The following is a 26379-nucleotide window of genomic DNA, read 5'->3' on the forward strand; positions in this document are numbered from 1 at the left end:
GCAAAGAGGACAAAAGGCGTCGCCCGCACCTGAACCCCTCCCCACGTAGAGCGCACAATTGGTCCCCTGACTTCCAAGACCCGCCTCTAGCCTTTAGTCCTGCCCCAGACGCCGAGATTGGCCGTCGTGTCTCCACCCATCATGTTCATTGGTCAGGCTAACTGCGGGTGACAGTGAGTGGCAGACGCCGGGCCTACTGCTCCGGGTCGGGCTGAGCCCAGTGGAGCCGACGGAGCCCCTGGAATCACCCGGGTCACCGTCCCTGAGGTGAAACGCGAGACCGGATACCGAAATCTCACGGCCCGGGTCGGGCCTGGCCAGGGGTGCCCTCGGAGCCCTAAGTGAGCTCGCGGCGAGTAACGGGGGAAGGGGCGCCGCGGGCGGGGCGGGGGCGCGCAGCCGGAATGTTTTGATAGCGGGGGCGCGCGGACGGGGGCGCGCGCGAGCGACGGGGCCGCGCGCAGGGCTGTCCGCTGTTGGGAGCCGAGCCTTTGGCCGGGGGCCGGGCGATCTGGGGGCGTGCTGGGCTCGGGTCGTGGCTGCTGGGTGTAGGGAGGCAACCCAGCCCACCTGCGGTATCGGCTGTCGGACTGGATTGATTCCTCCAACGTTCGCAGGAACCCCTGAACCCAGGCCCGGCTGGCAGGGGCTCTATGGGCCCTGGGTCTACACTGACCCAGTAAGTGGTGAGTTCCCTGAGGGCTTGGTCAGCTTAGGACCCAGGGTTCTCACTAACCCAGGGAATCCCACCGGGGCCTGGCTGGGCAGGGCTCCACAGCCACGGGGTCTGCACTGACTGGTTGAGTGCCACCTAGATCATGCCTGGCTCCAGGACCAAGGTAACCCACAGTTCACCCAGAATCTAGGTCTACACTGACCCAATCAGTATATCCCATCCAGGAACTCTGCCTGCCTGCTGGGCCTTTGGGGCTAGGGAAGCAAGGGAAGGAGTTGACCAGAAAGGTCCTCTTTAGAAAAGACTCTCTTCTTGGCTTTTGGGTTTGGGGCTTCGTGGACCTTGAACGGTCCATCTAATTTCTGAGGCTGAAGTGGGGCAATGGAGAAACAGTCCAGCCCTGTACAGACTCAGTCTCCACAGGTTCATTTAGACACTTCTTGGGACCCTAGAGTTGAATGAGTGGCCGTGTATAATACAACCAGAGGAAGCACGCATAGCCCTAGGCTGGAAGGGTGCCTCTTTCCCACTGCAGCCTCCCTGCCCCTTGCTTGGCCGCCCCTGAGTATGGGGCGTCGGGGGGTGGTAGGGTTGGGTTTATTTCTGTTCCCACTCCCCACTCTCCGGGGCCTGACACCTTCTCCTCCAGCAGCTGCAGAGCCAGGGCATCGAGGGCTGGAGTGGAGCAGACACTGCCCATGGAGCTGGTAGGGCCATGTGCTTATCTCAAATCTCTGTTTACAAAGTGCTTCCAAACTGCTAGTCTATTGGGAGACCAAGGTTTCTCTAGGAGGGGAGGGGGAGGACCCCTTCTCTCCAGTGAATAGAAGATGAAGCAGACCCCCCACAGGGCCAGAATCTGCCTTCAGGCCAGCAAGGCCTTGGTAGACATTCAATAAAGGCTCTGGGAATGACTGACCTCATTGGTCAGTGAGGGCCTCCCAAGCCCTGAGCTTGCTGCTCTCCTTGGGTTACTGCTCTTTCTCTGCCTTTGATCCAAGAAGACTGGTAGTGGAGACCAAGCCCAGGATTCCTTCTCACTCATTTCTGGTCTGGTAGGCAGGGGAGAAGACGAACAGCACCAGGTGTCTGAACCTGGGGCTCTCCTTCCTCATTACCCACAGGTGGACAAGGTGGACAGGGGGCGGTGGTGATGGCGCAGTTTGACACTGAATACCAGCGCCTAGAGGCCTCCTACAGCGATTCACCCCCCGGGGAGGAGGACCTGTTGGTGCATGTCCCTGAGGGGAGCAAGTGTGAGTTCCTGGACATGACGGCCAGAGCTGGGGCTTGGGGGGAGAATTGGTGGAGGAACACTGAGGGAGCAGGGGCTTCCACTTCTTCAGGGCTCTGACGTCTCTGCTCCTGTACCCACAGCACCTTGGCACCACATCGAAAACCTTGATCTCTTCTTCTCTCGAATATCCTTTGTGTCTCTGTGTTGGAGCTCTGGGACCTACAGCCCCTCTCTAAGCCAGGCCCCTGATGAGAAGTCGGTGTGGGTATGGTTCTAATCCTTTTCAGACACCTTGAGCCTGAAAGAGGCTAGAGAAATAATGATCATTATAAACAATGATACCTCACATTTATCAAGAGCTACGTGCCTTGCATTTTGTAGTGTTACTTTATAAGGAACCTCTCTGAGTGTGATTCTTTTTGATGGTATGCTAATAACCATAATAATTAATGTCATTTGACTTATTCTGTGTCAGTTCTGTGTTAAATACTTTATATGCACTATCTCAGACCTAATAATCCTATGAAGCAGGTGCTATTATTCCCAACACACCACTACAGACAAAAGCTTAGAGAGGTTAAGTAACTTGGCCAAAGTCACACAGCTTGAAAGTCATAGAGCCAGGACTTCAGCTCAGGTATGTGACACCAAAGTCTGTACTTTTTTTTAAATTTAAAAAATTTTTTTATGCCGTGTTGGGTCTTCATTTCTGCACGGGCTTTCTCTAGTTGTGGCAACCAGGGGCTACTCTTTGTTGCGGTGCACGTACTTCTCATCGTGGTGGCTTCTCTTGTTGCGGAGCACGGGCTCTAGGAGCGTGGGCTTCAGTAGTTGTGGCTCACGGGCTCTAGAGCGCACGCTCAGTAGCTGTGGCGCACGGGGGGCTTTGTTCCATGTGGGATCTTCCCGGACCAGGGATCGAACTCATGTCCCTTGCATGGGCAGGCAGATTCTTAACCACTGCACCACCAGGGAAGTCCCTGTGCTCTTAATTGCTGTCTATACAGACCACTTTCTCTTAACAATTACACGTTTATAATCTACACCAGAAGAATGGCTTCACTTGTATGCTCATCGGGGAGATCTTTGAGCTCATGTAAGTATAAGAAGGGATGGACGATGTGGTGAAGGAATACATTTCAGTGTTTCCTCTCTTTGAGCTCAACGCCTGGCCCAAACCGCCAATGCAAGTCAGTCCTAGGCTCAAAACTCTGCAAACATTTAGAGTTTAAGGACTGGGTGTGACACCGTTTTACAGCCTTACCTTTTTTAATCTCGCTTATAAGGAAAGCTTTCCAAGTCCTGTCTCTTCCACAAAGAGAAGTCAGACTTGATCATTTCATCAGAGCTCCCGTGGAATGGGCATGGTTCAGGCAGGAGGTATCAGAGATGCCAGCCACTCACTTGAGAAAAATGCCTCTGTTCTGCCTTGGTTGCACCTTAGGCCTGCTGCTGAGTAGACAGCCTGCTAGGAGGAAGGAGCCATATGGCTTTGCCAAATGTCAAGGGGTTGGGAAACCTTCCCTCCATAAGAAAAGAGTTCAAATCCGCAAAGGGCTTCTAACTACCATCTCAAAAGGAAATCAGGTACTGGGGACCACAGACCACAATTTAAGACCTTTGAAGGAGTCCAGCGAGTGGCGGCAGAGATTACTATGAGGTGGAAAAGCAGGCTGATTCTGTGGTGCCTGAAGCTAAGAGCAAAAAAAGGAGCTGGCTTGGGTCCCCTGGGGCCAAGCAGTAGAGAGAGCCCACACGGAGTTCTCCAGCCCATTTCCCCAGAGGCTGCTCCCTAATTTTGGTCTGGGGCTTCCAGACTCTTCCTTTTTCCCATGTTATTTCACTGGTATCTCTCGGACTGCGCCCTCTCTTCCCAACTCCCCAGGCAGTTCCTCTTTGTGGTTGCGTTCACCACCTTCCTGGTCAGCTGTGTGGACTACGACATCCTATTTGCCAACAAGATGGTGAACCACAGTCTTCACCCTACTGAGCCTGTCAAGGTTACTCTGCCAGATGCCTTTTTGCCTGCCCCAGTCTGTAGTGCCAGGTAAGTGCTGCAGTTCAGAGGGCACCAGAGCCTGTTGTTCAGCTAGCAGGTGGGGAATGGAGTGGAGTGTGAGGCAGTAACATTCCCCAGAACACAGGCTCAGGCTCAGCCTCTCCAAATCCTTCAGGACAGCAGCATGTCTGCCAAGGCTCCTCAAGGGCCACTCCTCCTCCCCTTCTTTTCCCCACCAGGATTCAGGAAAATGGCTCCCTTATCACCATCCTCGTCATTGCTGGTGTCTTCTGGGTTCACCGGCTCATCAAGTTCATCTATAACATTTGCTGCTACTGGGAGATCCACTCCTTCTACCTGCATGCTCTGCGCATCCCCATGGTGAGACTGGGAAATTGGGCAGTTACAACCGCAGGCCAGGACGTCTTCTGCAGCTTGGGAAGTGGGGGGGTTGTATTCCCGGGCATCGGGCAGCCTCAGCCGTCCTTTGCAGATCAAGGAGCATCCGGTTAAAGGCTCCACTCAGAGGACCCCTGAGCCTCACAGCTCATGCAGGGCAAGGGGCCGAGGCAACAACCCCACCTTCCATCCCTCGTCTCTTCCCCACCCCATAGTCTGCGCTTCCATACTGCACGTGGCAAGAAGTACAGGCCCGGATTGTGCAGACCCAGAAAGAGCACCAGATCTGCATCCACAAGCGTGAGCTAACAGAGCTGGACATCTACCACCGCATCCTCCGTTTCCAGAACTACATGGTGGCACTGGTTAACAAATCCCTCCTGCCTCTGCGCTTCCGCCTGCCCGGTCTCGGGGAGGTTGTCTTCTTCACTCGGGGCCTCAAGTACAACTTCGAGCTGATCCTCTTTTGGGGACCTGGCTCTCTGTTTCTCAATGAATGGAGCCTCAAGGCTGAGTACAAACGTGGGGGACAACGGCTCGAGCTGGCCCAGCGTCTCAGCAACCGCATCCTGTGGATTGGCATCGCCAACTTCCTGCTGTGCCCCCTCATCCTCATCTGGCAGATCCTCTATGCCTTTTTCAGTTACGCCGAGGTGCTGAAGCGGGAGCCGGGGGCCCTGGGAGCACGTTGCTGGTCGCTCTACGGCCGCTGCTACCTCCGCCACTTCAACGAGCTGGAGCACGAGCTACAGTCCCGCCTCAACCGAGGCTACAAGCCCGCATCCAAGTACATGAATTGCTTCTTGTCACCTCTGCTGACACTGCTGGCCAAGAACTGCGCCTTCTTTGCTGGCTCCATCCTGGCCGTGCTTATTGCCCTCACCATCTACGACGAAGATGTGTTGGCTGTGGAACATGTCCTCACCACTGTCACGCTCCTGGGGGTCACCGTGACCGTGTGCAGGTGGGCCAGGGGAGCAGGTGGGAGCAAGCCAACTAGCATTCCCGGGGGCTTATGTCTCACCATGACCCTGATCCCACTAGGTCCTTTATTCCGGACCAGCACATGGTGTTCTGCCCTGAGCAGCTGCTCCGCGTGATCCTCGCTCACATCCACTACATGCCTGACCACTGGCAGGGTAATGCCCACCGCTCGCAGACCCGGGACGAGTTTGCCCAGCTCTTCCAGTACAAGGCAGTGAGTGGAGTTGGAGTTAGGGCCTGCTAGAGACTGGCTGATAGCCTGGTGGCGAGGGCTGGGCTCCCTCCTGCTCTCTTGTGACCCTGATCCCTTCCCTTTTAGGTGTTTATCTTGGAGGAGTTACTGAGCCCCATTGTCACACCGCTCATCCTCATCTTCTGCCTGCGCCCACGGGCCCTGGAGATTATAGACTTCTTCCGCAATTTCACCGTGGAGGTCGTTGGTGTTGGAGATACCTGCTCCTTCGCTCAGATGGATGTTCGCCAGCATGGGCACCCCCAGGTATTAGGAAAGGAGGGAGGGGGGCAGTTGGCCAGAGGTGATGCTGGCATATACAGTGTCTTTGGGAAAACTGCAAAAAGGCACCCTTCTGAGCCAACAAATCACAGAAAGGCAGCCCTGCCTTGGGGCAACCCTGTACCAGGGCACACACTGCTTTGTAAACAGGAGCCTGGGCTCGATTATAACCTTAAACTTGCACCCTTGGCCAAGCTCCCTGAAAGGCACAAACCAAGCAGCTAGCCTGGCATGTGGCTACTCGTGGGGTGGGCACCAGGGCCCCTGGACAAGATACAGCAGTGCATTGTGGTCTCTGCCCTCCAGGGGCAAGGCCTCCCCACTAGCAGGAAAGGTACAAAAAGGGTTCCTGTAAGGGGACAGTCCTGCTCACTGCAGCCTCCCTTGTACAGTGGCTGTCCGGTGGGCAGACGGAGGCCTCAGTGTACCAGCAAGCCGAGGATGGGAAGACAGAGTTGTCACTCATGCACTTTGCCATCACCAACCCTGGCTGGCAGCCACCACGTGAGAGCACGGCCTTCCTCGGTTTCCTCAAGGAGCAAGTTCAGCGGGACGGAGCAGCTGCAGGCCTTGCCCAAGGGGGTCTGCTCCCGGAAAATGCCCTCTTTACGTCCATCCAATCCTTACAATCTGAGTCTGAGGTGCGTTCCTAGGGACTGGGAGATGACAGGAAGAGTGGACTCCAGGAGCTGGGACGTGGGACATGCGCATGGGGCGGAAGGGCCTACCGGGTCAGTTTCCTTCTGTCCAGTCTGTGCCACTGGGTCCTAATGTGCAGAATACTGGGGAACTCAGAGGCCTCCCTATGCCCTGAGAATTCTACCCACTCTTTTCTTTCATAGCCACTGAGCCTTATTGCAAATGTGGTAGCCGGCTCATCCTGCCGGGGCCCCCCACTGCCCAGAGACTTGCAGGGCTCCAGGCACAGGGCTGAGGTCGCCTCTGCCCTGCGCTCCTTCTCCCCGCTGCAGCCTGGTCAGGCTCCCACAGGCCGGGCTCCCAGCACCATGACAGGCTCTGGGTGAGTAGAGGTGGGCCATGAGAGGAGGGCATGGCAGTAGCCCCCAGCAATTTGTGTGGGTCTCAGAAATGTTGATGACTGCTGTCTGTGCTGGGGGGCAGGGTGGATGCCAGGACAGCCAGCTCCGGGAGCAGTGTGTGGGAAGGACAGCTGCAGAGCCTGGTGCTGTCGGAATATGCGTCCACTGAGATGAGCCTGCATGCCCTCTATATGCACCAGGTGAGTGGGCTGGAAGGGGCAGGGTCGTAGAACCAAGGTGGCAGCTGAAAACAGAATAGAGGGTTTTAGATGTGAAGCAAGACCTGGGTTCAAATCTCTTCTCTGCCATTTACCTGCTCTGCAATCTCCATTCCCACATACATCCTCTTCCTATCCTTTTTAGCCTAGCTTACTTTTACCCAGGCCTTTTCCGCACTTGTGGTTTCCCCTGCCAAGAACCTACTTCCCTGAGATATCCACAGGGCTCCCTCCTTCTCATTCAAGTATGCTCCTTCTTTCCCCATGAGACCACCTCTGGCCACCCTGAGTAAAAGCCTCCCTTGCCTACCCTCCTGAACCTTCCTGTTCTGTTTTTCTCTCCAAAGCATTTAGCACCATGGGACATTGTATTTTTCCCTTATTTATTTGTTTATTATCTATCCTTCCCCACTTCCCCCAAGTATATAAGCCCCACAGGAGTTGGAATTTTTGTCTATTTTGTTCACTGCTGTATCCCTAGCACCTAAAAGAGTTCCTGGTACTTAGATTCACAACCAATTTGTTCCAGAATCAAATGACTGGGGAAAATGAGAGCTATTACAATTTATGCACAGGCTTGTTCCAGGGATCTGCTGAGAATTTAACCTGTAAGATATCATGTGTATGTTACACATTATTAACACATCAGATACTCTGGGTCAGTGATTCTAGGTGAGGCAGTATAAATGGGAACTGGCCGATACCATGGTGGAGGGTAGCTATTTCAGACAGATATTCTTTTGTCCCCAACTAATGAATCCCCCACTTCTCAGCTCCACAAGCAGCAGGCCCAGGCTGAACCTGAGCGGCATGTGTGGCACCGCCGGGAGAGTGATGAGAGTGGGGAGAGTGCCCCCGAAGAGGGGGGAGAGGGTGCCCGGGGCCCCCAGCCTATCCCCCGCTCCGCCAGCTATCCCTGTGCTGCATCCCGGCCTGGAGCTCCTGAGACCACTGCCCTGCATGGGGGCTTCCAGAGGCGCTACGGAGGCATCACAGGTATCCACTGGGAAGGACACAGAGTCTTCAGGGAAGGGTGGTCCTTCTGGGGCCTCTAGGGGACGAAAGAAGTCAGAGGGACCAGACCCAAGGAGACTAATCCCTCCCCCGCACTTCCCCCTACCCCCAAAAGCCCCAGCACCCTTCTCCTCGTTCCTGTTTGAGTTCATTCTAAGAGTATTTACTTGTATCTTTAGATCCTGGAACAGTGCCCCGGGCTCCCTCTCACTTCTCTCGGCTGCCCCTTGGAGGATGGGCTGAAGATGGGCAGTCAGCATCAAGGCACCCAGAGCCCGTGCCCGAAGAGGGCTCAGAGGATGAGCTTCCCCCTCAGGTGCACAAGGTAAGGGCTTCAAGACCCCAAAACAAATGCCAGAAGCAGTAACTTGCAGGCTGAGGTCAAAACTTCTCATGTGAAGGGAGGTGGGCCTCTCAGGCAGAGATACTGCAACTTCCCCACCAAAGTACACTTCCTTTTCTTCCCTCACCTGCTGTGAAATCCAGGACTTGATTTTTCCTTTGCTTACCTCCTTAAGAATCAAGTTTTCCATTTCCTTTATCTCCAGGCTTCTGTTGTGTAAGCAGATAGCTGAAGACTATCTCCATTACCAACCCTTTTCTCTCCACAGGTATAGACGAGGCTGAGGAGGGTCCCTATGCCCCAGGATGGAGGCCACCGTTGCCCTGCCATCCCATCCGCCTGCCATGGAGGGCTCCTCTGAGTGTTGCCTGGCTCCACGCGTGTGGTGTTTGTGTGTCTGTGCCTGGCCAAGGAAGGTGCCAATGCTGGGCTCGCCACAGCCCCAGGAGAGAGATTGGGGGCCTAGGAACCAGGGCACACAGGACTCTAGCCTCATCCCCAGGACACCCCTTGGCTCAGAGTGTGGTGCTAGAAACTGGTCCCCAGCCCAGCCCCAGTACTGCCACCTTTGCACCCAACCCTGCAAGTCTCCAGAGGACTGCCCACCACAGAAGCTGCCAAGCAGGGAGAACCTGTGCCAACTGTGGAGTGGGGAGGTGGGCCTGGACCCTCAACCTCTGCAGCCGCCCTCCCCGCACCCTGAACAGATGAGCAGCTCAGGCTGTGGCCCTTACCTCACCCCCAGTTCTCTCCCAGTGCTGCAGCCTGCTCACCTCTCCCCTGCTTCCTGCACATCACTGGCATGTGTGCCACTTGCTCCTGTTCCGTTCTCTTGTTCCCCTTCTGTTCAGCTTTTGCTTTGTCTTGGTGTGGAGGCTTTAGCTCCTAGCTCCCCTCATGCTATCTTTTGACACTAAGAAGGAAGTTTCTAAATTGCAGGAGCAGGATGGAAACTCTTTGCTGCCCTCTCCAACTTTTAAGATGGGTCCCCCGGGAGACTGAGGCCTTCCTGGCCCCTATTGCTGCTTATTGTACCCCGCCCCACCACCTGCACATGGGATGGACAGGGCTGGAAGTGTGCCCTCGACTGGCTGCCTATCAGCAAGAGAGCTCTGGCCTGCATCCCACTGTCCCTTGAGGGGGATGGAGGGGCGACAGGACGTCTTCGCCTTGGGCTGCCGCATTGCATGCTGGGACCCAGCTCCTTCCCTTCGCCCCACCCCTCACCCAGCTGCGGTCCGCTGCGGGTGAGCGGTGAACTACGCTGCCCGAACTTACAGCGGAGTGGGGTGGGGACCGTGTACAGCTTGACAACCCTTAATAAAGAAGGGATTTTGACCAGGTCGCGGCTTGTTGTCTCGAGTGGCCAAGGTTCTGGGGGCAAGCGGGGTGTGGGGTGTGTGTGAACCACCCAGGTGGCTGGGGACCGGGTCGGCCATGTGGGAAAGCTGGCCAATGCGATCGCTTGGATATACCGACCTACTGGGCGAGCAGAGGGCAGCTTCCGATCCCTGGTTCCGTGGAGGTCAAGGACTCCGGCAGGACGTGCGGTCAGATTTCCCGCCCTGAGCACGTGACCATGCCGACTCCGCTGTTCTATTTTGCCTTCCCTAGCGTGCACCATTCCCCCGCCCCTTCGGAGACACTCGGCCAATGGGGCCCTGGGTAGGAGCTGGGAGCGGCCCTGGTGGGCGGGGCTGCTGCGGAAGAGAGCGGCTGGAGGCAGAGGCTGAACATTCCTGTGGGCCCCGACTTGGCCAGAGGGTCCCCGGCCGCGAGCTAGGGGCGGACGGCAGAGACGGCGTACGTGCCCGGCGTGAGTGCGTGGCGGCGGCGCGTGCGCGAAGCGAGGGGGTGGTGTGGCCGGGTCCACGTTCGTCCCTGTCGCGCGACCCCCGCGGCTTAGCGCCCCGAGGCTCCATGACCCGAGATACCCGGGATTCCGCGCCCCGCCCCGAGCGGCCGGTCCAGTTCTCCTGTCCCTCAGTCCCCTCAGCCTCGGCCGGCGGCCACGCATTGCCATGGTGACTGTGGGCAACTACTGTGAGGCCGAAGGACCCGCGGGTCCGGTCTGGGCGAAGGGTGGCCTCAGCCCCTGCTTCTTCTTCACGCTTGTACCCTCGACGCTGATGGGCCTGGGGGCTCTGGCCTTGGTGCCGGTTCTTCCCTGCAAACGTCCGGAGCGGCCAGGTGGCGCTGACGCGGTGTCTTGGGCGGCCGGCCCTCGCGTAGCTCCTTACGTGCTGCAGCTGCTTCTGGCCACACTTCAGGTGGCGCTGCCCCTAGCCGGTCTGGTTGGCCGGGTGGCCGCTGCCCAGGGTGCCCCACTGCCAGGCTACCTATTGCTGGCGTCTTTATTGGGGACTGTGGCCAGCGCCTGTGGCCTGGGGCTGCTCGTGGTGGAACGGAGCCAGGCACGGCAGAAGCTAGCAATGGGCGTCTGGATCAAGTTCACGCACAGCCCGGGTCTCCTGCTCCTCTGGACTGTGGCTTTTGCAGCCGAGAACTTGGCCCTAGTGTCTTGGAACAGCCCACAATGGTGGTGGGCAAGGGCGAACTTGAGCCAGCAGGTGAGTGACTTCGTGGGGGGAGGGGAAGCATGGGTAGCGGGTGCTGGGAAGAAAGATGGCATGTCTGGTCACACTGGCTCCATGCTTTCGAATGCCTCTAAAAAAGGACAGAAAGGAGGGGCCAGCGCTGCTGGGAGCTGATAGCCAGCTGGTGGGGAGTGGCTGTGCTGAGTCACTGTGGATTTTTTTAAAAGCCTATTAGATGCTGGGCCCCTGAGGAGGACCTGGGTGTGTGCCCTACCCCAGTCCCCAGATGTGTTATAAGTAGTAACAATGGGATTCTGGCCCTCGTTGATAGTCTCCCCACATATGTTTAATTCTAGGTTCAGTTTAGCCTGTGGGTGCTGCGGTATGTGGTCTCTGGAGGGCTTTTTGTCCTGGGGCTCTGGGCCCCTGGACTTCGTCCCCAGTCATACACCTTGCAGGTCAATGAAGAGGATCAAGATGTAGACAGGAGCCAGGTACACCTCAGTTTCTGAAACTTCGGATCTATCTTAATTCCATTCTCTGTCATCATTTCTTCCCACCATAAAAACCCATTTCTTTCCTAAATCTCAGTTTGTGCCCTGTTAGCTCTACCCCATCAGGGATAGCTTGTTGGTCTGTTACCGTTACCTGGGAGCTGTAATCCCATACATTTTCCCTAGAGGCTTTCTGGCTAGTGCGCTTCATTTTGATTTCTGAGCTTCCCTCCCTTATGCGTTTCACCATCCTAGGTTCAGTCAACAGAGGGGCCACCACGGTCTACCTGGCAAGACCTTGGCAGGAAACTCCGCCTACTGAGTGGCTACCTGTGGCCTCGAGGGAGTCCAGCTCTGCAGTTTGTTGTGCTCATCTGCCTGGGGCTCATGGGGCTGGACCGGGGACTGAACGTGTTGGTCCCCATCTTCTACAGGGACATAGGTGAGGGGGAGAAGGGTTGTCAGCTCAGCACTCTGGTCTTTCATTGGCCTGGTTGGTGCAGTGGACTAGCCTAGGGAAGTGGGACAGAGTTGGGAGCTGGGTGGTCAGAAAGAGGCTGTGGCTGATTCCTGGGGCGGTTTCTCCTGAAGAGGGTTCTAGGGTCCATAAGTGGGCTCGGACTCGTTTTCTCCATAGTGAACTTGCTGACCCAGAAGGCACCTTGGAGCTCCTTGGTCTGGACTGTCATCACCTATGTCTTCCTCAAGTTCCTCCAGGGGGGTGGCACCGGCAGTACAGGTATGAGGGACTCCGCTCTCACCTCGGTTGGTATTGGCCCCTCTCCCTTCTCCCACAGGCGTCCTTCCCCCAGGCCCCTTGGTGCTCTCAGACCTTTCACATGTTGCTGCTGGGATGACGTCCTTAGGCTTCTCAGCCCTACCAAGGCCTCCCCTGGCTTCCCCCAGGCTTCGTGAGCAACCTGCGCACGTTCCTATGGATCCGGGTGCAGCAGTTCACCTCGCGGCAGGTGGAGCTGCGCCTCTTCTCCCACCTGCACGAGCTCTCGCTGCGCTGGCACCTGGGGCGCCGCACGGGGGAGGTGCTGCGGATCGTGGACCGGGGCACATCCAGTGTCACGGGGCTGCTCAGGTGCCAAGCCAAAGGAAAGGAAGTGTGGGAGGGCGGGTCTGGAGACGCAGGGGTGGAGGGGCTGTCAGGAGAACAGACCCAGCTTGAGGAGCTGCTCCTCTGTCCTCTTTTTTTTTTTTAATTGTAAACTTAATGTACACGTGCTCTCGTAATAATTCAAATAAAGAAGACAGAGCAAATCTCTTTTGAATTCCGCTCACTTCTCCAGAGGTTCTCACTCCATTCAGTATGTTGAGTTCTGCTTTTTTTTGCATTTTTTTACATATAGACATGCAGACTCACAGAACTAATGTGGTATCGTGGAGGTTTTTCCTAAAATGAATGGTGTCATGACGTAGACGTCATTCTCAGAATGGCCTTCTTATCAAAATGTTAGGGAGATGTATTCTAACCCACACATGAAGATCTTCCTCATTCATTATAATTGATCCAGAGCATTCTATAATTTGGGCATCCTATGGTTTATTTCGCCATCTACCTCTTAAGGGGCGTTTAGCTTGATTCCAGTCTGTTGCTGTTGAAAACAAAACACTACGCTGAAACCCCCTAGGGAGAGTTGCTGGCTCCGAGCCCTTAAACCTTTCTTCGTTGCTTGACTTTACCTCCTAGCTACCTGGTGTTCAATATCATCCCCACGCTGGCCGACATCATCATTGGCATCATCTACTTCAGCATGTTCTTCAATGCCTGGTTTGGCCTCATTGTGTTCCTGTGCATGAGTCTTTACCTCGGTGAGTGCTGCTTGGTGAAACCACCTCCCTGAACTATCTGCGGACTCCCTTGGGCATGAGCCCTGCTCCCACTCAGGTGACCCAGCTTTGGGAGACTGTAGATCAGTGGACCCGCATAGCCTCCTGCTGCTCTCCAATATGACGGGTGAGCCTCCTCTGCTGAGGGAAGCTCAGCTCACCCTGGGTGGAGGGAGGGCTGGGGAAGGGCATCCTGGTCACATTAGGTGCCCACTGTGGATGCGAGTCAAGGACGAACCTCATCTTTGTAACAGCATGCAGCTTGCGTTCATTTGTTCACCACAACCGTTTTCACACAGGCTTTATGCAGCCTGCAGTGAGGTCTTGGACACAGCCCCTTCCCTCAGGGAGCTTAAGACTCCCTCCGCTTTGGAATCTGGATCCCTGGGCTGTAGCACAGGGTTAGCGCGCATGTGACCAGCAGCAGGCATGCACATGGTCTCCGCTGCTGGGAGTGATGTCTTGCTCTCTTCTTCTCCCTCTCCCTCCTCCTGTCACTCTCTAGCCCTGACCATTGTGGTCACTGAGTGGAGAACGAAGTTTCGACGTGCTATGAACACACAGGAGAATGCTACCCGGGCACGGGCTGTGGATTCTTTGCTAAACTTTGAGACGGTAACAGAGGCCTTGGTGGCAGTGTTGTGAGGCTCGGAGATGTGGAAGAGTGTGCCTGGGACCATTGGGGCTGATAAGCAGCTGGGGGGTGCGAGGTGTGCTGTTTACAATTAGGGAGGAGGGATGGGCAATTGAGCTGAAAGCTGTGGCCGTGTGGAACAGCGGTGGTTTGAATTCATCAGGTGAAGTATTACAATGCGGAGAGTTATGAAGTGGAACGCTATCGCGAGGCCATCATCAAATATCAGGTGAGGATGCTAGTTGGAGGCCTACTGAGAGCAACAGCCTGGCCTTGTGGAATTGCCAGGACAGAGAGGAGTAAAATTTGGGCTGTGAGGTTGAAGGTGCCCAGGGCCAGGTTGGGATTTGGTGACTGTCAGCATGTATGTGATATTCCTTCCTCTCATGTCATGGCCCCAGGGTTTGGAGTGGAAGTCAAGTGCTTCACTGGTTTTGCTAAATCAGACCCAGAACCTGGTGATTGGACTTGGGCTCCTCTCTGGCTCCCTGCTTTGTGCATATTTTGTCAGTGAGCAGAAGCTACAGGTGAGGGAATTGTGCTGGGCCTGGGGATGAGGGGACCGGGGTCTTTGTTTAGGCCACCAGGTTCCTGGGTGGGAAGCAGGGAGGGTGATAGCCACTGGGCAGGGTGAGAGCCCGCAGGCCTCCTGTGACTCCTCTTCCCTTGATGTCCACAGGTTGGGGACTTTGTGCTGTTTGGCACTTATATCATCCAGCTGTACATGCCCCTCAACTGGTTTGGCACCTACTACAGGTAACCTGACCCTGGCCCTCACCTGTTCAGGGTGCACTGTTATTTCTCCAGCTCCTCAGAGGAGCTCCAGCCAGCATTCTTCTTGCAGGATGATCCAGACCAACTTCATTGACATGGAGAACATGTTTGACCTGCTAAAAGAGGAGACAGAAGTGAGTGAGGAGACAGGAGCCGGGTTTGTGGGGAGCGGGAGCCTGCGTGGCGTTCTTTGTGTCTGGAGAATACCAGGCCTGTAATGGCACACATTGGTGGCACTCTCCCAGGTGAAGGACCTTCCTGGAGCAGGGCCCCTTCACTTTCAGAGGGGCCAGATTGAGTTTGAGAATGTGCACTTCAGCTATACCAATGGGTGAGCCCCTCCCCTTTCACTGTCCCCCAGCCCCCTTTTCCGGTGTCAATTTACACACTGCCTTCCTGCCCCTCCTTCCTGCTTCTCAGCCCACCACTACCTGGAAAGAGAGCCTGAACAAGAGAGGGGCAGGGCCCAGTAGTGGCTCTAGTGTCGGAGGGGGCCCCTGGCAGTGCAGCAGGCCTGCTGAGCATGCCCATCCTTCTTTGCAGGCGGGAGACCCTGCAGGATGTGTCCTTCACCGTGATGCCTGGACAGACACTGGCCCTGGTAAGAGGAGACCCAGCCAGTTGGCCCAGACTCCTTGAGCTTCCCTTATTCTAGTGCCCGTGGTAGCTTGGGACCAAGGCTGTGGAGTTAGCCCTGTCATGCCAGGTTACTGGAGTGACTGTAGCAGCTTCCATGGACATTGTGGCCTCTTGGAGAGAAAGATTTAAAAGCCAATGGGCCTTAGAATGTTTTCCCTTTGTTTCTTATGCAACAGGTGGGCCCATCAGGAGCAGGGAAGAGCACAATTTTGCGCCTGCTCTTTCGCTTCTATGACATCAGCTCTGGCTGCATCCGAATAGATGGGCAGAACATTTCACAGGTAAGGATGCTTGGGAGAAGCCTGTAATTTAGAGGCCTGTGTGTGAAAGAATGGCAGGTGCTGGGCATCCAGGGAGTGGTGGAGGAGCTGTCACCCCTGCAGAAAGTTGGGCCAGGAGACCTCAGCCTTTCTAGCAGTAGACGACCTGCATAAGAAAAGTAGCCATGAGAATGAGTGGTATGGTGCTGTATGAGGCACAAAGATCTGCAGCAACCCAGGGAAGCAGGGAGAGAAACTGTATTTTCTCTTTATCGATGGGGAAACAGACTCAGAGAGGTTAAGTGATTTGCCTGCACAGCTAGGGTTTAGGAAGGTGGAGGCAGGATTCTCACGCAGGGCCTCTCATCCCATATGCTTCCCACCATCCCATCCTACCTTCCAGGCCTGGGTGGGTCTCAGAGGCCAGAGCATATGGTCTTTTGGCCCCAGGTGACCCAGGTCTCTCTCCGGTCTCACATTGGAGTCGTGCCCCAGGACACTGTCCTCTTCAATGACACCATTGCCAACAATATCCGCTACGGCCGCATCACGGCTGGGAACGATGAGGTGAAGGCTGCGGCTCAGGCTGCAGGCATCCACGACACCATTATGGCTTTCCCTGAAGGTGAGCCTCCCCTGCAGAGTCCCCCTCCTGCCCAGTTCAGTCCCGTTACTCCCTCTGACCCCGGTTCCACCTCTTCCTTGCCCATCTGGTCACAGAAAACAAGTTTATTACTGTGACTTGAGGGAAGTAGGCAATTTCCACAGGGTACGATACGCAGGTGGGTGAGCGGGGACTGAAGCTAAGCGGTGGGGAGAAGCAGCGTGTCGCCATCGCTCGCACCATTCTCAAGGCTCCAGACATCATTCTGCTGGACGAGGTGAGGGCCCTGAGTGCCTTCTCCCCTCCTTCCTCCCCGACCCGTGCCCCAGCCATTCTTGCTGGGCACCGTCTCCATCTAGGAGAGCTAGCACAAATCCATGTTTCACAGAAACACCTTGCAGTTTTCAAGCGCAAAACAGGTTCTTTTTGATTCCTGAGGCTTTGGCCAGCAGCTCGCATCCTCCTCCCACTGGGGACTTGGGTGGCCGGGGCAGTTTTACCCAGTCCCTCTCTGTAGGCAACATCTGCGCTGGATACATCTAATGAGAGGGCCATCCAGGCTTCTCTGGCCAAAGTCTGCACAAACCGCACCACCATCGTGGTGGCACACAGGTACGGGACGGGCAGCGGGCAGCGGGGCCCACACGGGTGGTGTGGTAGGTGACTGATCTCTGACCTCTCAGGCTCTCCACTGTGGTTAGTGCTGACCAGATCCTCGTCGTCAAGGATGGCTGCATTGTGGAGAGAGGACGGTAAGGGACACAGTAGGATGAATAGGGAAGGGCCTCTGAATTGAGGGCCCCAGGAAAAGGTTGTGGAATCCCAGGGCTTTCTGGAAGGATCTCCCTCGCCAGTTCCCTGTCATCTCATAGACTAGTGGCGAGGACTCTTGGGGTAAAACTGATAGTTGGTTGGGACTTATGTTTTTCTCCTTGGCCCAGGCACGAGGCTCTGTTGTCCCGAGGCGGGGTGTATGCTGACATGTGGCAGCTGCAGCAGCAGGGACAGGAAGTCTCCGAAGACACCAAGCCCCAGACTAAGGCCTGGTGACAAAAGTATGCTTCCCTCCCAAAGCATAGCCGAGGGAAATAACACTGTACCCCTCTTCCCTGCCATATTTCATCCTGGTCTTGGTGCTAGCTATAGTGAAGGAAAGGGGCCTTTCAAAAAAGCACTTTTGGGGGAAATAAAAGTGTGGACTGAGCTGGGATCACTGTGACTTTCTGGTGTGGGGGATTGCAATGGGCCTCCACCCTTAGATCAGCTGAGCATTCTTGACAGGACTCTTCTGTTTTTGGTTGGAGAGGAGAAAGAAACACACCACTTTGGTGTCTTACTGACTGCCAAGATTCTTTATTCTTTCTAGCTCCCCCTCCCAGCCCCCTACATGTGGGGGGAGCCGCAGTATATGGGGGATGTCAAGATGCAGGGGGCCATGTGGGGTCTGGCCAGGGCCCAGCCAGGGAACAGTTCAGAGCTGTTCTCTCCCATGCAGCTGGAGAGGCCAGCAGAGCCATCTGTAGGCTCAGCTCCACAAGCTGTTTCTCCTGATGCTCCCTGCAGGTGGCCTCCACGTCACTCCTCCTCATCTTCACTCTAGGCTGCTCCGGGCCTCCTCTCCCTGTGGACCCTAGAGATGCGAGGGCCACAGTCCTCCTCAGCTGAGCCTCCCTCCCCAAGCCCAAGGCCCTAGCACAGGTTGCAGTTGGACGGCTTCAAGCTGCGGCTCTGAGCCTGGAGCAAGGAGAGGGGAAGGAGAGGAAGACAGGGTTCGACGTCAAGGAAATGAGGGGGACAGTCCTCACTGCAGAGCTCAGCATGGGCTGGAGTCATATTGAAAACACAAGGATAACCACCATTCCCAAACTCTACTACTTGGAAGAGCACCCCCCAACCCCCCGTAAACTCCTTACTTCCTCCCAGCGCAGGGCCTGTCTCTACCCCGTCCTCATACCTGCCGCTGTCGGTATTCTGCCTCGCTGGCTGATAGTGCTTGTGCTAAAGCTAAGTCTTCTTCCTCCTGAGAACTGGGAGGGAGGAACAGCTTAAGCTGGATGACAGTATCTAAAATGTGAGCATCTCATCTGTTAGGCATCACTGTGCTGAGCACTTGTGAGTATTATCTCAATTTTCATAGGTAGGGTTCTATAAGGTATTAGTACTGTCCCCATTTTATAGAGTGCGTTAAGACTAATGGGTTAAAGAACTTGTCAAAGGTCACAAACTGTAGTTCAAAAGCTTAATTGTGAGCCCAAGTTCCTAACAGTTATCCTGCATTGGATGAGAGTGGTCCCACCTACCTCCCTCCAAACTGAGCCCTTGCCCACGTCCCACCCTCTTTCACCAGAGAGAAGGTACCTTGGGACCTGGGGTTTGGTCTCTGCCAGGGACAGTTCCAGGGCTCGTTGCAGAGCCTCATCCTCACTCTGCAAAAGGAAAAATAAGACCAGCTGCCTTGGACTTTACTCTCTGTTGGGTTTGCTTCTGTCCATCTGACCCCTGCCCAACTCACCAAGCCATTTTGCAAAGCAATCACTGGAGAGGCTGTCCGGGATGGAGACTGAGCTGTGGCTCTATGGCAGACATTCAAGAGGCTGAGGTCAGAGATGTGAAGGGAAAAAAGGAAGAGGAGAAACAGGCAGGCCTACCTGCTGGCAGAGGTAGATGAAGGCAAGGTCTGGTTTGGGCTGGGGATGGTCTTTGTAGAAGAAGCTAGGCCTTGTGCTCTGGAGATGGCAGCCAGTCTGTAGGGAAGAGACACTCTTGGCATGCCTGCAGGCACGGTCAGCTTGCATGTTCCTCCCTGGCCTGACCAAGGAAGTCTGGAGGGGAACTCCTCCACAAGGTCTGGAAAACATGCACTTCAAAGGAAATAAAAAGACTCCCTAGCCAAAGGGGACAGGTTGATGCTTCCCCACTATAATGACAGAGGTTGAGTCAGTTTCAGAAGGATGGGATGGTCCCAAAGGCAAGTAGAGGACTTGGTTGCAATTACCCTGCCCTACTTGTGGGGTGCCCCTCCCCAGAGCAATCATGGTCCAGTGGGTGACGGTGCTTGATGCAGAAGTTTCGGCCACAGTGGTCGCAGGTCAGTTTCATCATTTCCCGCTGCCGGCAGCCAGAGCGTTCACACTTATTGGTGAAGATCTGAGGTGGAGTAGGGAGGATTGTCTCTGCTGAGACTCTGATCCCCCTTCAACCCCATCCTAACAGTTGTACAGACTTCCAGGCAACTGTAGTCCCAGGTGACCATGGTGAACCCCTCCAACGCTTACCTTACGCTTTTGCTGAGCTGGATCAGAGCGGCAGTCTCTGTCAATGTGTTCCCCAACAGCACGGTCAGGGGGCTCCCCTCTGGCCACAGGAACAGGCACATTACAGAGTGGGCATACAGGTACCTGGATATCCTACAGTCAGGGAGCAGGGGTCGGTCTGTGGCCTACTCCCAAACCAGCCAAATCTCTGGTCCTGAAAGAACCTGGACATGACCCCCCATAAACGCAAAAGGAAACAATGTTCCCAGCACTGAGCCTCAGAAAGACAGTAAAAGAGAGGAAATGGGAGGCAGAGGGGTTCCAGAGATTCTGCATGCCATCCTCCATCCGCCCCCTTTCACCCGCAGACCGCCCCCTCACCTTTTGGTAAGCAGATCCACAGTGATGCTGGGCGTAGGCCACGTGGTCTGCGCAAAAGATGCCCGAGCAGGCGTCGCACTTGAGCGGCAGAAAATCTGCAGGAAGTGGGTTGGACTGCAGGTCCAGGGGGACCTCGACCTCCTTCCCGCTCACTCAAGCCTTCCGCTCAGGGGAACGAAAACGCCGCAGTACTGGCAGTGAACTGCACCCCTGACCTAGTCCACTATCTCCTAAGCCACGCCCCAACCTCGAGCCCCGCCCCCCTCGGGCACTTCCAGCCCGGGAGCCCACCCTTCCCGCCACTTGCAGTTCCAAGCCCGTCTCCGCCCGGCCCCGCCTCCCGCCTGCTCCGCCCCTCACCCCCTCACCCAACCGCTGACAGCTCGGCTCCGAACAGTGAGCCCCAAGGTCCGGAAACTCCATCGCCGGGCCGGACGGGGCCTGCTGGTAGAGGAAGCGATGCTGAGCTCCTCTAGGGTTCCCGCTCCGGGTCCAAACCGCGACCCCCCACTGTGGGGGGACTCGCTGTCCCGCCCCTTCCTCCCCACTGCCCAGCCCGGGTTACCGGAGCGTCAGCGCCTCCAGGCCCGCAGCTCCCACTCCTCCCCTGGCGCGCGCGGGCGCGCTGACGTCGTCGCGCAGGGCGGGCACGTCCAGCGCAGTCCCCGGGGGGCGGGGGAGCGTCCCGGAAGAGCCGATCACACCCCCTCTCTTGTTGCGTTAGGCTGGAGGCTGGATGGTTTCTCTTGGGCGCGGGCCTACCTCCACGAAGGGCGAAACGGCAGGCGAAGGCAAGGACCGATGACATCTTGGAGGGATGGGGTGTTTTGGGGTCTTTCACAATTGGGTCCTTCGTCCGCTTTTCACTCTACACTCTCCGACTAGCCGTTTCGTTCGCAGCCACAGCTGTACTTACTCTCCAGGAGCTGACAACTCCCTTGTTTCTGTGAAATACACATTTCTCTTCAGGGCTGTAGCTCCTCCAAGTTTAGCTTCGATGTTCTTTTGTGAGACTTCTCTGACCCTCCTCAGTTTGAGCTAAGCGCCTCTCTTGTGGTCTCCCTGGTTCTGTTTTAGCACTGTATCACCTTATTGTAATCAGCTGTTCCCTCACTCCCCTGCCTACCCCTGCCCCACATAAATATACTGGTAAGTCAGGGACCACGTCTGCCTTGCTTTGTGTTAGGTAGGCCCCAGCACCCAGCTCAGTGCCTGTGGTTTTCAGACTTCAGTGTGAATCCAAATCACCTACAAGAGCTGCTGTAAAATGCAGATTCCTGAGCCCCCAGGGCTTCTGATTTAGTAGGAAGTGTAGGAGAGAATTCTGACAGATTATCCATGTACTACACTTTGAAAAACACATGCCTAGAATATGCTGAATGCTTATTAAATATTTCTTGAATGAAGCTAGAGTCACTGGACTGACGTCCTGCTTTACCTTAGGGAGCCCCAGGTTGAGACCTTCTGTTTCAGCACATTTTGTTTCTCACATGCCTCTCTGGCCCCTCATGCGTGGGCTTGGTTGCACTCTTATTTTCCCAAAAGTTTGGGCATGGGGACAAGTAAACAGGTGAAATAAACTTAGAGTTGAACAGTGTCCTCCAAAATGGAGACAGAACCAGGCTACAGCTGGAAATGAGGAGCCAGCCTTCTTCTCTTCTCCCTCTCCCTCTCCAACTTTTGGCTCTGTTTCCCTGTGTCTGCTTCTTACATTCTTACAGCTCTAAGGCTGGTGAAAATTAAAACCATTTTTTCCTGGTTCCTCAAGCAGAAGGCCTAATTTCATCTCTGACTGGGCCTGATTGCCTTGACTTGGATTATCTGCCAAGTCCTGACCTGTGGCCCAGGGCAGGGTATGTGTTGTTCTGATGGGCCAGGCCTGAGTCTCATGTTTGGGGGAAGTGAGTCAGTTTCACCTAGAGTGAAAATCACCAAGCTGGCTTGGACAGTCCTTCCAGAAAACCCAAGAGAGTCCATTCAATTCCTTCCTTCCTTCATTCAACATACTGAGTGTCCTCCCATGTGCCTGTCACGGGATGATACATGCATAGACTAGGATCTACCAGGTAATACGGCAGTGCATTTCAGGTACACCCATTCTGGAGTTGACAAGTGTTATTCAAGCCAAAACCTGAAGGGTGAGTAGATGTTGGCTAGGTGAAGGCCAAGGGAGAAAGGAGCGGGATGGAAGGAGATGGTATTCCAGACAGAGGAAACAACAAGGACAAAAACCTGGAGATAAGAGGGAACAAGATCCTTTAGATGAGCTTTTTAAAAGCTTATAGCATTGGGATCTTAGAGTGTAAGAGACAGCTTAGCAGAAGATGAAGCTGAAGAGTTAGCTGGGGTCAAATCTCAGGTCATGGAGGCCACGTTAGTGTTGAGAATTTTAACATGAACATAATAGGAAACTGTAGATAGCTTTAAGCAGAAGAGTAACATGATCCAATTTGTATTTTGGGAAAGTCACTCTGGCTTCAGAGTGGGGAACAGATTGGAAGAAGGGAGACTAGGTAGAAGGCTGTTGCTATAGTAGAGACAAGAGATGATGGTGTGAACTAGGGATGATGCTTAGAATTAAAGCTCAGTATAGAGGTTAGATATGAGATAGAAATTTTAAAATAAGTAACTTTCCAATATATCACTGAAAGAATAAAATGGTAAAAAGAAAGAAAGAAATTCTGTTCCCAGAGCAACCATAAAATACACAGAACAATTTTTTTTTTTTTTTGCACATGCCATGCGGCTTGTGGGATCTTAGTTGCCCAACCAGGGATTGAACCTGGGCCCTCAGCAGTGAGAGCACTGAGTCCTAACCACTGGACCACCAGGAAATTCCCTCAGAGAAAAAATTATGACTTTGTCTGTGGGAAACACCTTGACCTACCTCTATGCAGAAGTTCAGCCCAACATTCAGTGAGTGTATGGAACACCTTTGGCCAATCTTGCAGGGAAATTTTGTCAGCTCCTTCCTTCAACCCATCCTCACACCCTGGGGTAGGCCCTGGGCAGCCATGTTTCTGCCAAAGATGATTGGTCTGGGAGTGGTCATCTAACCCACATTGGGTAACTAAGTTTGTGTTTCCCAAAAGCATAACCTGAGACAAGGATTTCGGTGCAGATAATTCATGTAGGAGGTAGTCCTAGCCAGAGTAAGAGAGCAGGAAGGAGGAAGACAGGGAAGGAAGGAAAACAAAGTGTATTATTGAACTGGTTACTACTGTGGTTCCCAATTCCACTGGGAGCCCTAGGAGGAAGCATGTAAAATACACCTCAGAATCGTCCTTCTAAAGGACAGGAGGCTGGGCTGACTCCTGTCTTCTGTAAGTTGGGGGTTTCTCCTGGGAGTGATAAGTCCCCCATGTCCACCTTGCACAGCCAACCCGTACCTGTGTGCAAGCTGATTGAGCTACGCGGGGCTTTGGGAAAAGCCCTGAGGCAGAAATACTGAAGCTGGCTCAGCTTGGAGGTGGGAAGGCATCTGGGCTCATAGGAGCTGTCCACAGCGACAGCTGAAGTCCAAGGTGTGCCAAGCAGACGAGGCACAGGGCACCAGGAGCATCTGCTATATTTGGCCAATCAGATTCTTTCCTGGGAATTTGGAATCGAGGCCAAAAAAATCAGTGTTCATTGGATCTGTAACATACAAGCTATGGGCTTGCCATCTGCCATACTACCATGCTGTCATACTGACTGAGGGACAGGAAGAGATTGTTATCTGCAATACTATGACTGATGGGACACAGCCCCATAAAAAGAGATTGATTTTGTAGCTTACACACGTGGGTTTAAATCATATCATTACCTCTTTTGCCTCCTCTGAAAGTCTACACCTCCCAACAAAACCGTGGCTAACTGCCTTCATTTCATTAGTTTCACTTTGTCCCTTTCAAGATAGTTATAAGTTATCCCATTAGATTCACTATATTTCCCAAGGCTTTGTCAGACTCTCTTATCACACCCGAAGTCAGGCTATTGACATGCAGGCACTCTTCATCCGGGTATGCACCTAAGCGTCCTCTGCCATAGGGATTCAGCTTTTGACCTAAGCCCTTCAGAAAGGAGAGCTGTTGAAGAGCTTGCTATTTGTCAATTCCAAGACTCCATATCTGTGGAATCCAGCATCAGTTCTGTTAGATTTAAACATATGAAATTGTTAATAGTTGACTTTTTTTTTAATTTACAAAAACAGCAATTTCATATGGTTTAATCTAAGCAGCACATGTCATAGGCAAGAACTGTTTTTCCTCTGACCTTCAATCTAATCCTCACCCTGCTGGGTTTTGGAGCCCAGATATGAAGACAAACAGGCACTGTCTGGGAGTATGGTTTAAAGTCCACACACCTTAAAATCAGATGTGTCAAATGTCTATGTACCTTAGCACTTCAACCTTGCACCATTTTCTACTAACAATGTATAAGGAGAGGGTATTGGGTAGGATATAGGTTAAACTGCCATAACAGTGACTCAGAAACAGTGGCATTAACAAGAAAGAAGTTTAATTTCTTGCTTATGTAATTATTCAGGGCTGGCAGGTATGATAGCACTTGTCGGGGACTTGGACACCTCCTATTTTGTTGCTTCACCATCATTAAGGTGTTGCCTTTGTCTACGTGGTACCAAATGAGTCCTTGTTCTAGGCAGCAGAATGAGGGAGAAGAAGGCATCCCCTCCACCCTCCACCCGCCCCACCCCCGCCATTCAATCACCTTGAATTTGCATACATCACTTCTGTGAACATTGTATAGACCAGCTATAATTGTATAAATCATTAACTTAGTCACACGATCACACCCAACTCCAGGGAAGCTGGGAAATGTAGTCTTTAGCTGGGTGGCTATGTGTCCAGATAAAATTTCAATTATTATGTCAGTGAAGGAGAACAGATATTTGGGGGACAACTAGTGTCACAAAAGGAAATAAAGGATGACTTTTATGGTATTTGGGCTGTCCTGAGCTTGAAGTAATGAAGCAGGTGGTGGGTCACTTAAAGGCACACAGCAGCCAGAATGGTGTAAGGCATATCTCTGAGCTCGGGAGGTTGGAGGATGAGAAAAACAGGACCAAGCACCACCTGGTGAGTCTCCGATTGTAGCCCACTCTACCCAATAGCCATTCCCCAGCTCCCTCCTTGAGGACAAAACTCTGATTTTAATCATCTTTTTCCAAGTAGTTGTGTTTTGCATAGGTCCCTTTGCAGCTCCTAGAATGAGTCTTAAATGGTCTAAGTCAATGTTTTTCAAACTTTTTAACCATTACTCACAATAGGAAATACATTTTGTAACCCAACACACACACACGCACACACACACGCACACACACGCACACACACACATACATGCCTGACACTTGACTTTTTTTTTTTCTTTTTTGCGGTATGCGGGCCTCTCACTGTTGTGGCCTCTCCCGTTGCAGAGCACAGGCTCCGGATGCGCAGGCTCAGCGGTCATGGCTCACGAGTCCAGCCGCTCCGCGGCATGTGGGATCTTCCCGGACCGGGGCACGAACCCGTGTCCCCTGCATCAGCAGGCGGACTCTCAACCACTGCGCCACCAGGGAAGCCCTAAAAGTTATTTTTTAGCCCTGTGGAATGTTAATCAGTTTAGTATCTAACCTAGTAATTATTTTCATTCTGATATGTATACATTTTTTTCCCTGAAAACACTCAGAGAACCATTTTTTTGTATTCTTTATCAGTTCCCCCATGAATGATTTATATGTTCATATAGTCTATTTGGATGAGAATTTATAATATTTCTGCTCTGGACATTACCTATGACATCTAGCACTCAGGCAGCTATTTTGTGACCATGAGTGGAGCCAAGCAGAGCCAACATGCTGAAGATGGCAGAGAAGAAAGATGGAAAAGATCCAGGGTCACTGATAAATTAACCAACCCGGGGATACCACATCTGGCTTCTTGTTATGTAAGAGAGGAAATGTCCTTGTTAGCAATGTTTTCTACATTTTGCAACCCAAAGCTTCCTTTGTGATACACCTGTTGTGGCAGCTCACCTTAATAAAAGTGAACATTTGATTCACCCAGATGGAACTTTTTGCTGGTGTATCATCAACATATGATGGTGGCTCTGGTGGTAGCAGTGGAATGATCACTGAGTTTCCCAATCAACTTTAGAGATCCTCCCCTCACAGCTCTGCAAAGACTCCTGATACAGTGATATTATATTCTGCACATTAATATTCTGTAAACTTGTTTTTATCTTTATTTTTGTTTACTTGCTTTTAATTTTAAATTACTTCCAGGGCTTTATAAATCCTTTTGTTTTAATATATAGCTGTCTGATTTTAAATATTTTTTCTTGTTAAACTATAATCATTTCATTTTAAGAATTTTATTTATTCATTTTTTCCCTTTCTACATTCATGGCTTTAGAGAGGTAGGCTTCCAATTTTTTGGAACCTTGTGTGGAGCAGACTAAACAAAGAGAAACACTGCCTCTTTCCCCGCTCCCACTCCACAAATGCTCAGATAACCAAAAGCTTAGAGAACCCTAAAAATAAAATCTTGGAAGTTCTC

General features: G+C 53.3%; 3 protein-coding genes across 13 annotated transcripts; 2 read left to right on the top strand and 1 right to left on the bottom strand.

Annotated features, from left to right (window-relative positions):
- Positions 1-209: 209 nt before the first annotated feature.
- On the top strand, positions 210-9767 carry ATG9A (autophagy related 9A). Of its 4 annotated transcripts, XM_060016069.1 has the most exons (17): positions 210-341; positions 618-686; positions 1326-1383; positions 1801-1932; positions 2054-2097; positions 2945-3009; positions 3799-3960; positions 4152-4293; positions 4527-5275; positions 5356-5509; positions 5615-5794; positions 6202-6450; positions 6652-6830; positions 6932-7049; positions 7841-8063; positions 8261-8406; positions 8693-9767. In XM_060016069.1, exons 4-17 carry the CDS (start codon positions 1830-1832, stop codon positions 8696-8698), a joined length of 2520 nt encoding a protein of 839 aa, XP_059872052.1. In that variant the 5' UTR covers positions 210-341; positions 618-686; positions 1326-1383; positions 1801-1829; the 3' UTR covers positions 8699-9767. The 4 variants fall into 4 exon arrangements, with proteins under 4 accessions (XP_059872052.1, XP_059872051.1, XP_059872053.1 ...); XM_060016068.1 differs by lacking the exon at positions 618-686; XM_060016070.1 differs by lacking the exon at positions 618-686 and having other exon boundaries at positions 1329-1383.
- Positions 9768-10132: 365 nt separating this feature from the next.
- ABCB6 (ATP binding cassette subfamily B member 6 (LAN blood group)) lies at positions 10133-17409 on the top strand. The gene is made up of 19 exons (XM_060016072.1): positions 10133-10994; positions 11318-11455; positions 11711-11897; positions 12093-12194; positions 12362-12545; positions 13155-13276; positions 13800-13909; positions 14092-14157; positions 14330-14455; positions 14608-14684; positions 14773-14836; positions 14948-15033; positions 15246-15303; positions 15518-15622; positions 16052-16226; positions 16370-16482; positions 16723-16817; positions 16889-16957; positions 17147-17409. Exons 1-19 carry the CDS (start codon positions 10446-10448, stop codon positions 17253-17255), a joined length of 2535 nt encoding a protein of 844 aa, XP_059872055.1. The 5' UTR covers positions 10133-10445; the 3' UTR covers positions 17256-17409.
- Positions 17410-17516: 107 nt separating this feature from the next.
- Positions 17517-20459, bottom strand: ZFAND2B (zinc finger AN1-type containing 2B). 8 transcript variants are annotated; one of them, XM_060016073.1, is made up of 10 exons: positions 20406-20459; positions 20209-20284; positions 19841-19935; positions 19481-19612; positions 19201-19352; positions 18854-18949; positions 18718-18778; positions 18564-18631; positions 18160-18232; positions 17517-17939 (listed from the first exon to the last, which is right to left on the bottom strand). In XM_060016073.1, exons 2-10 carry the CDS (start codon positions 20261-20263, stop codon positions 17895-17897), a joined length of 777 nt encoding a protein of 258 aa, XP_059872056.1. In that variant the 5' UTR covers positions 20264-20284; positions 20406-20459; the 3' UTR covers positions 17517-17894. The 8 variants fall into 8 exon arrangements, with proteins under 8 accessions (XP_059872056.1, XP_059872057.1, XP_059872059.1 ...); XM_060016074.1 differs by having other exon boundaries at positions 20209-20281; positions 20406-20457; XM_060016076.1 differs by having other exon boundaries at positions 19481-19559; positions 20201-20281; positions 20406-20457.
- Between the last annotated feature and the right edge of the window lie 5920 nt (positions 20460-26379).

The sequence above is a fragment of the Delphinus delphis genome, chromosome 7 (assembly GCF_949987515.2).
Source record: "Delphinus delphis chromosome 7, mDelDel1.2, whole genome shotgun sequence".
NCBI classification, from domain to species: Eukaryota; Metazoa; Chordata; class Mammalia; order Artiodactyla; family Delphinidae; genus Delphinus; species Delphinus delphis.

Bases quoted from the DNA above. Each gene is read 5' to 3' on its own strand.
- ZFAND2B (XM_060016073.1), bottom strand. From the start codon at position 20,263: ATGGAGTTTCCGGACCTTGGGGCTCACTGTTCGGAGCCGAGCTGTCAG. The intron at 19,353-19,480 runs GTAAGCGTTGGA...ACTCCACCTCAG, and splicing joins CAGCTCAGCAAAAGCGTAAG to ATCTTCACCAATAAGTGTGA. The intron at 18,779-18,853 runs GTAGGCCTGCCT...TGTCTGCCATAG, and splicing joins TCATCTACCTCTGCCAGCAG to AGCCACAGCTCAGTCTCCAT.
- ABCB6 (XM_060016072.1), top strand. From the start codon at position 10,446: ATGGTGACTGTGGGCAACTACTGTGAGGCCGAAGGACCCGCGGGTCCG. The intron at 14,158-14,329 runs GTGAGGATGCTA...TCATGGCCCCAG, and splicing joins AGGCCATCATCAAATATCAG to GGTTTGGAGTGGAAGTCAAG. The intron at 16,227-16,369 runs GTGAGCCTCCCC...CAATTTCCACAG, and splicing joins CATTATGGCTTTCCCTGAAG to GGTACGATACGCAGGTGGGT.
- ATG9A (XM_060016069.1), top strand. From the start codon at position 1,830: ATGGCGCAGTTTGACACTGAATACCAGCGCCTAGAGGCCTCCTACAGC. The intron at 3,961-4,151 runs GTAAGTGCTGCA...TTTCCCCACCAG, and splicing joins GCCCCAGTCTGTAGTGCCAG to GATTCAGGAAAATGGCTCCC. The intron at 5,276-5,355 runs GTGGGCCAGGGG...TGATCCCACTAG, and splicing joins GTCACCGTGACCGTGTGCAG to GTCCTTTATTCCGGACCAGC.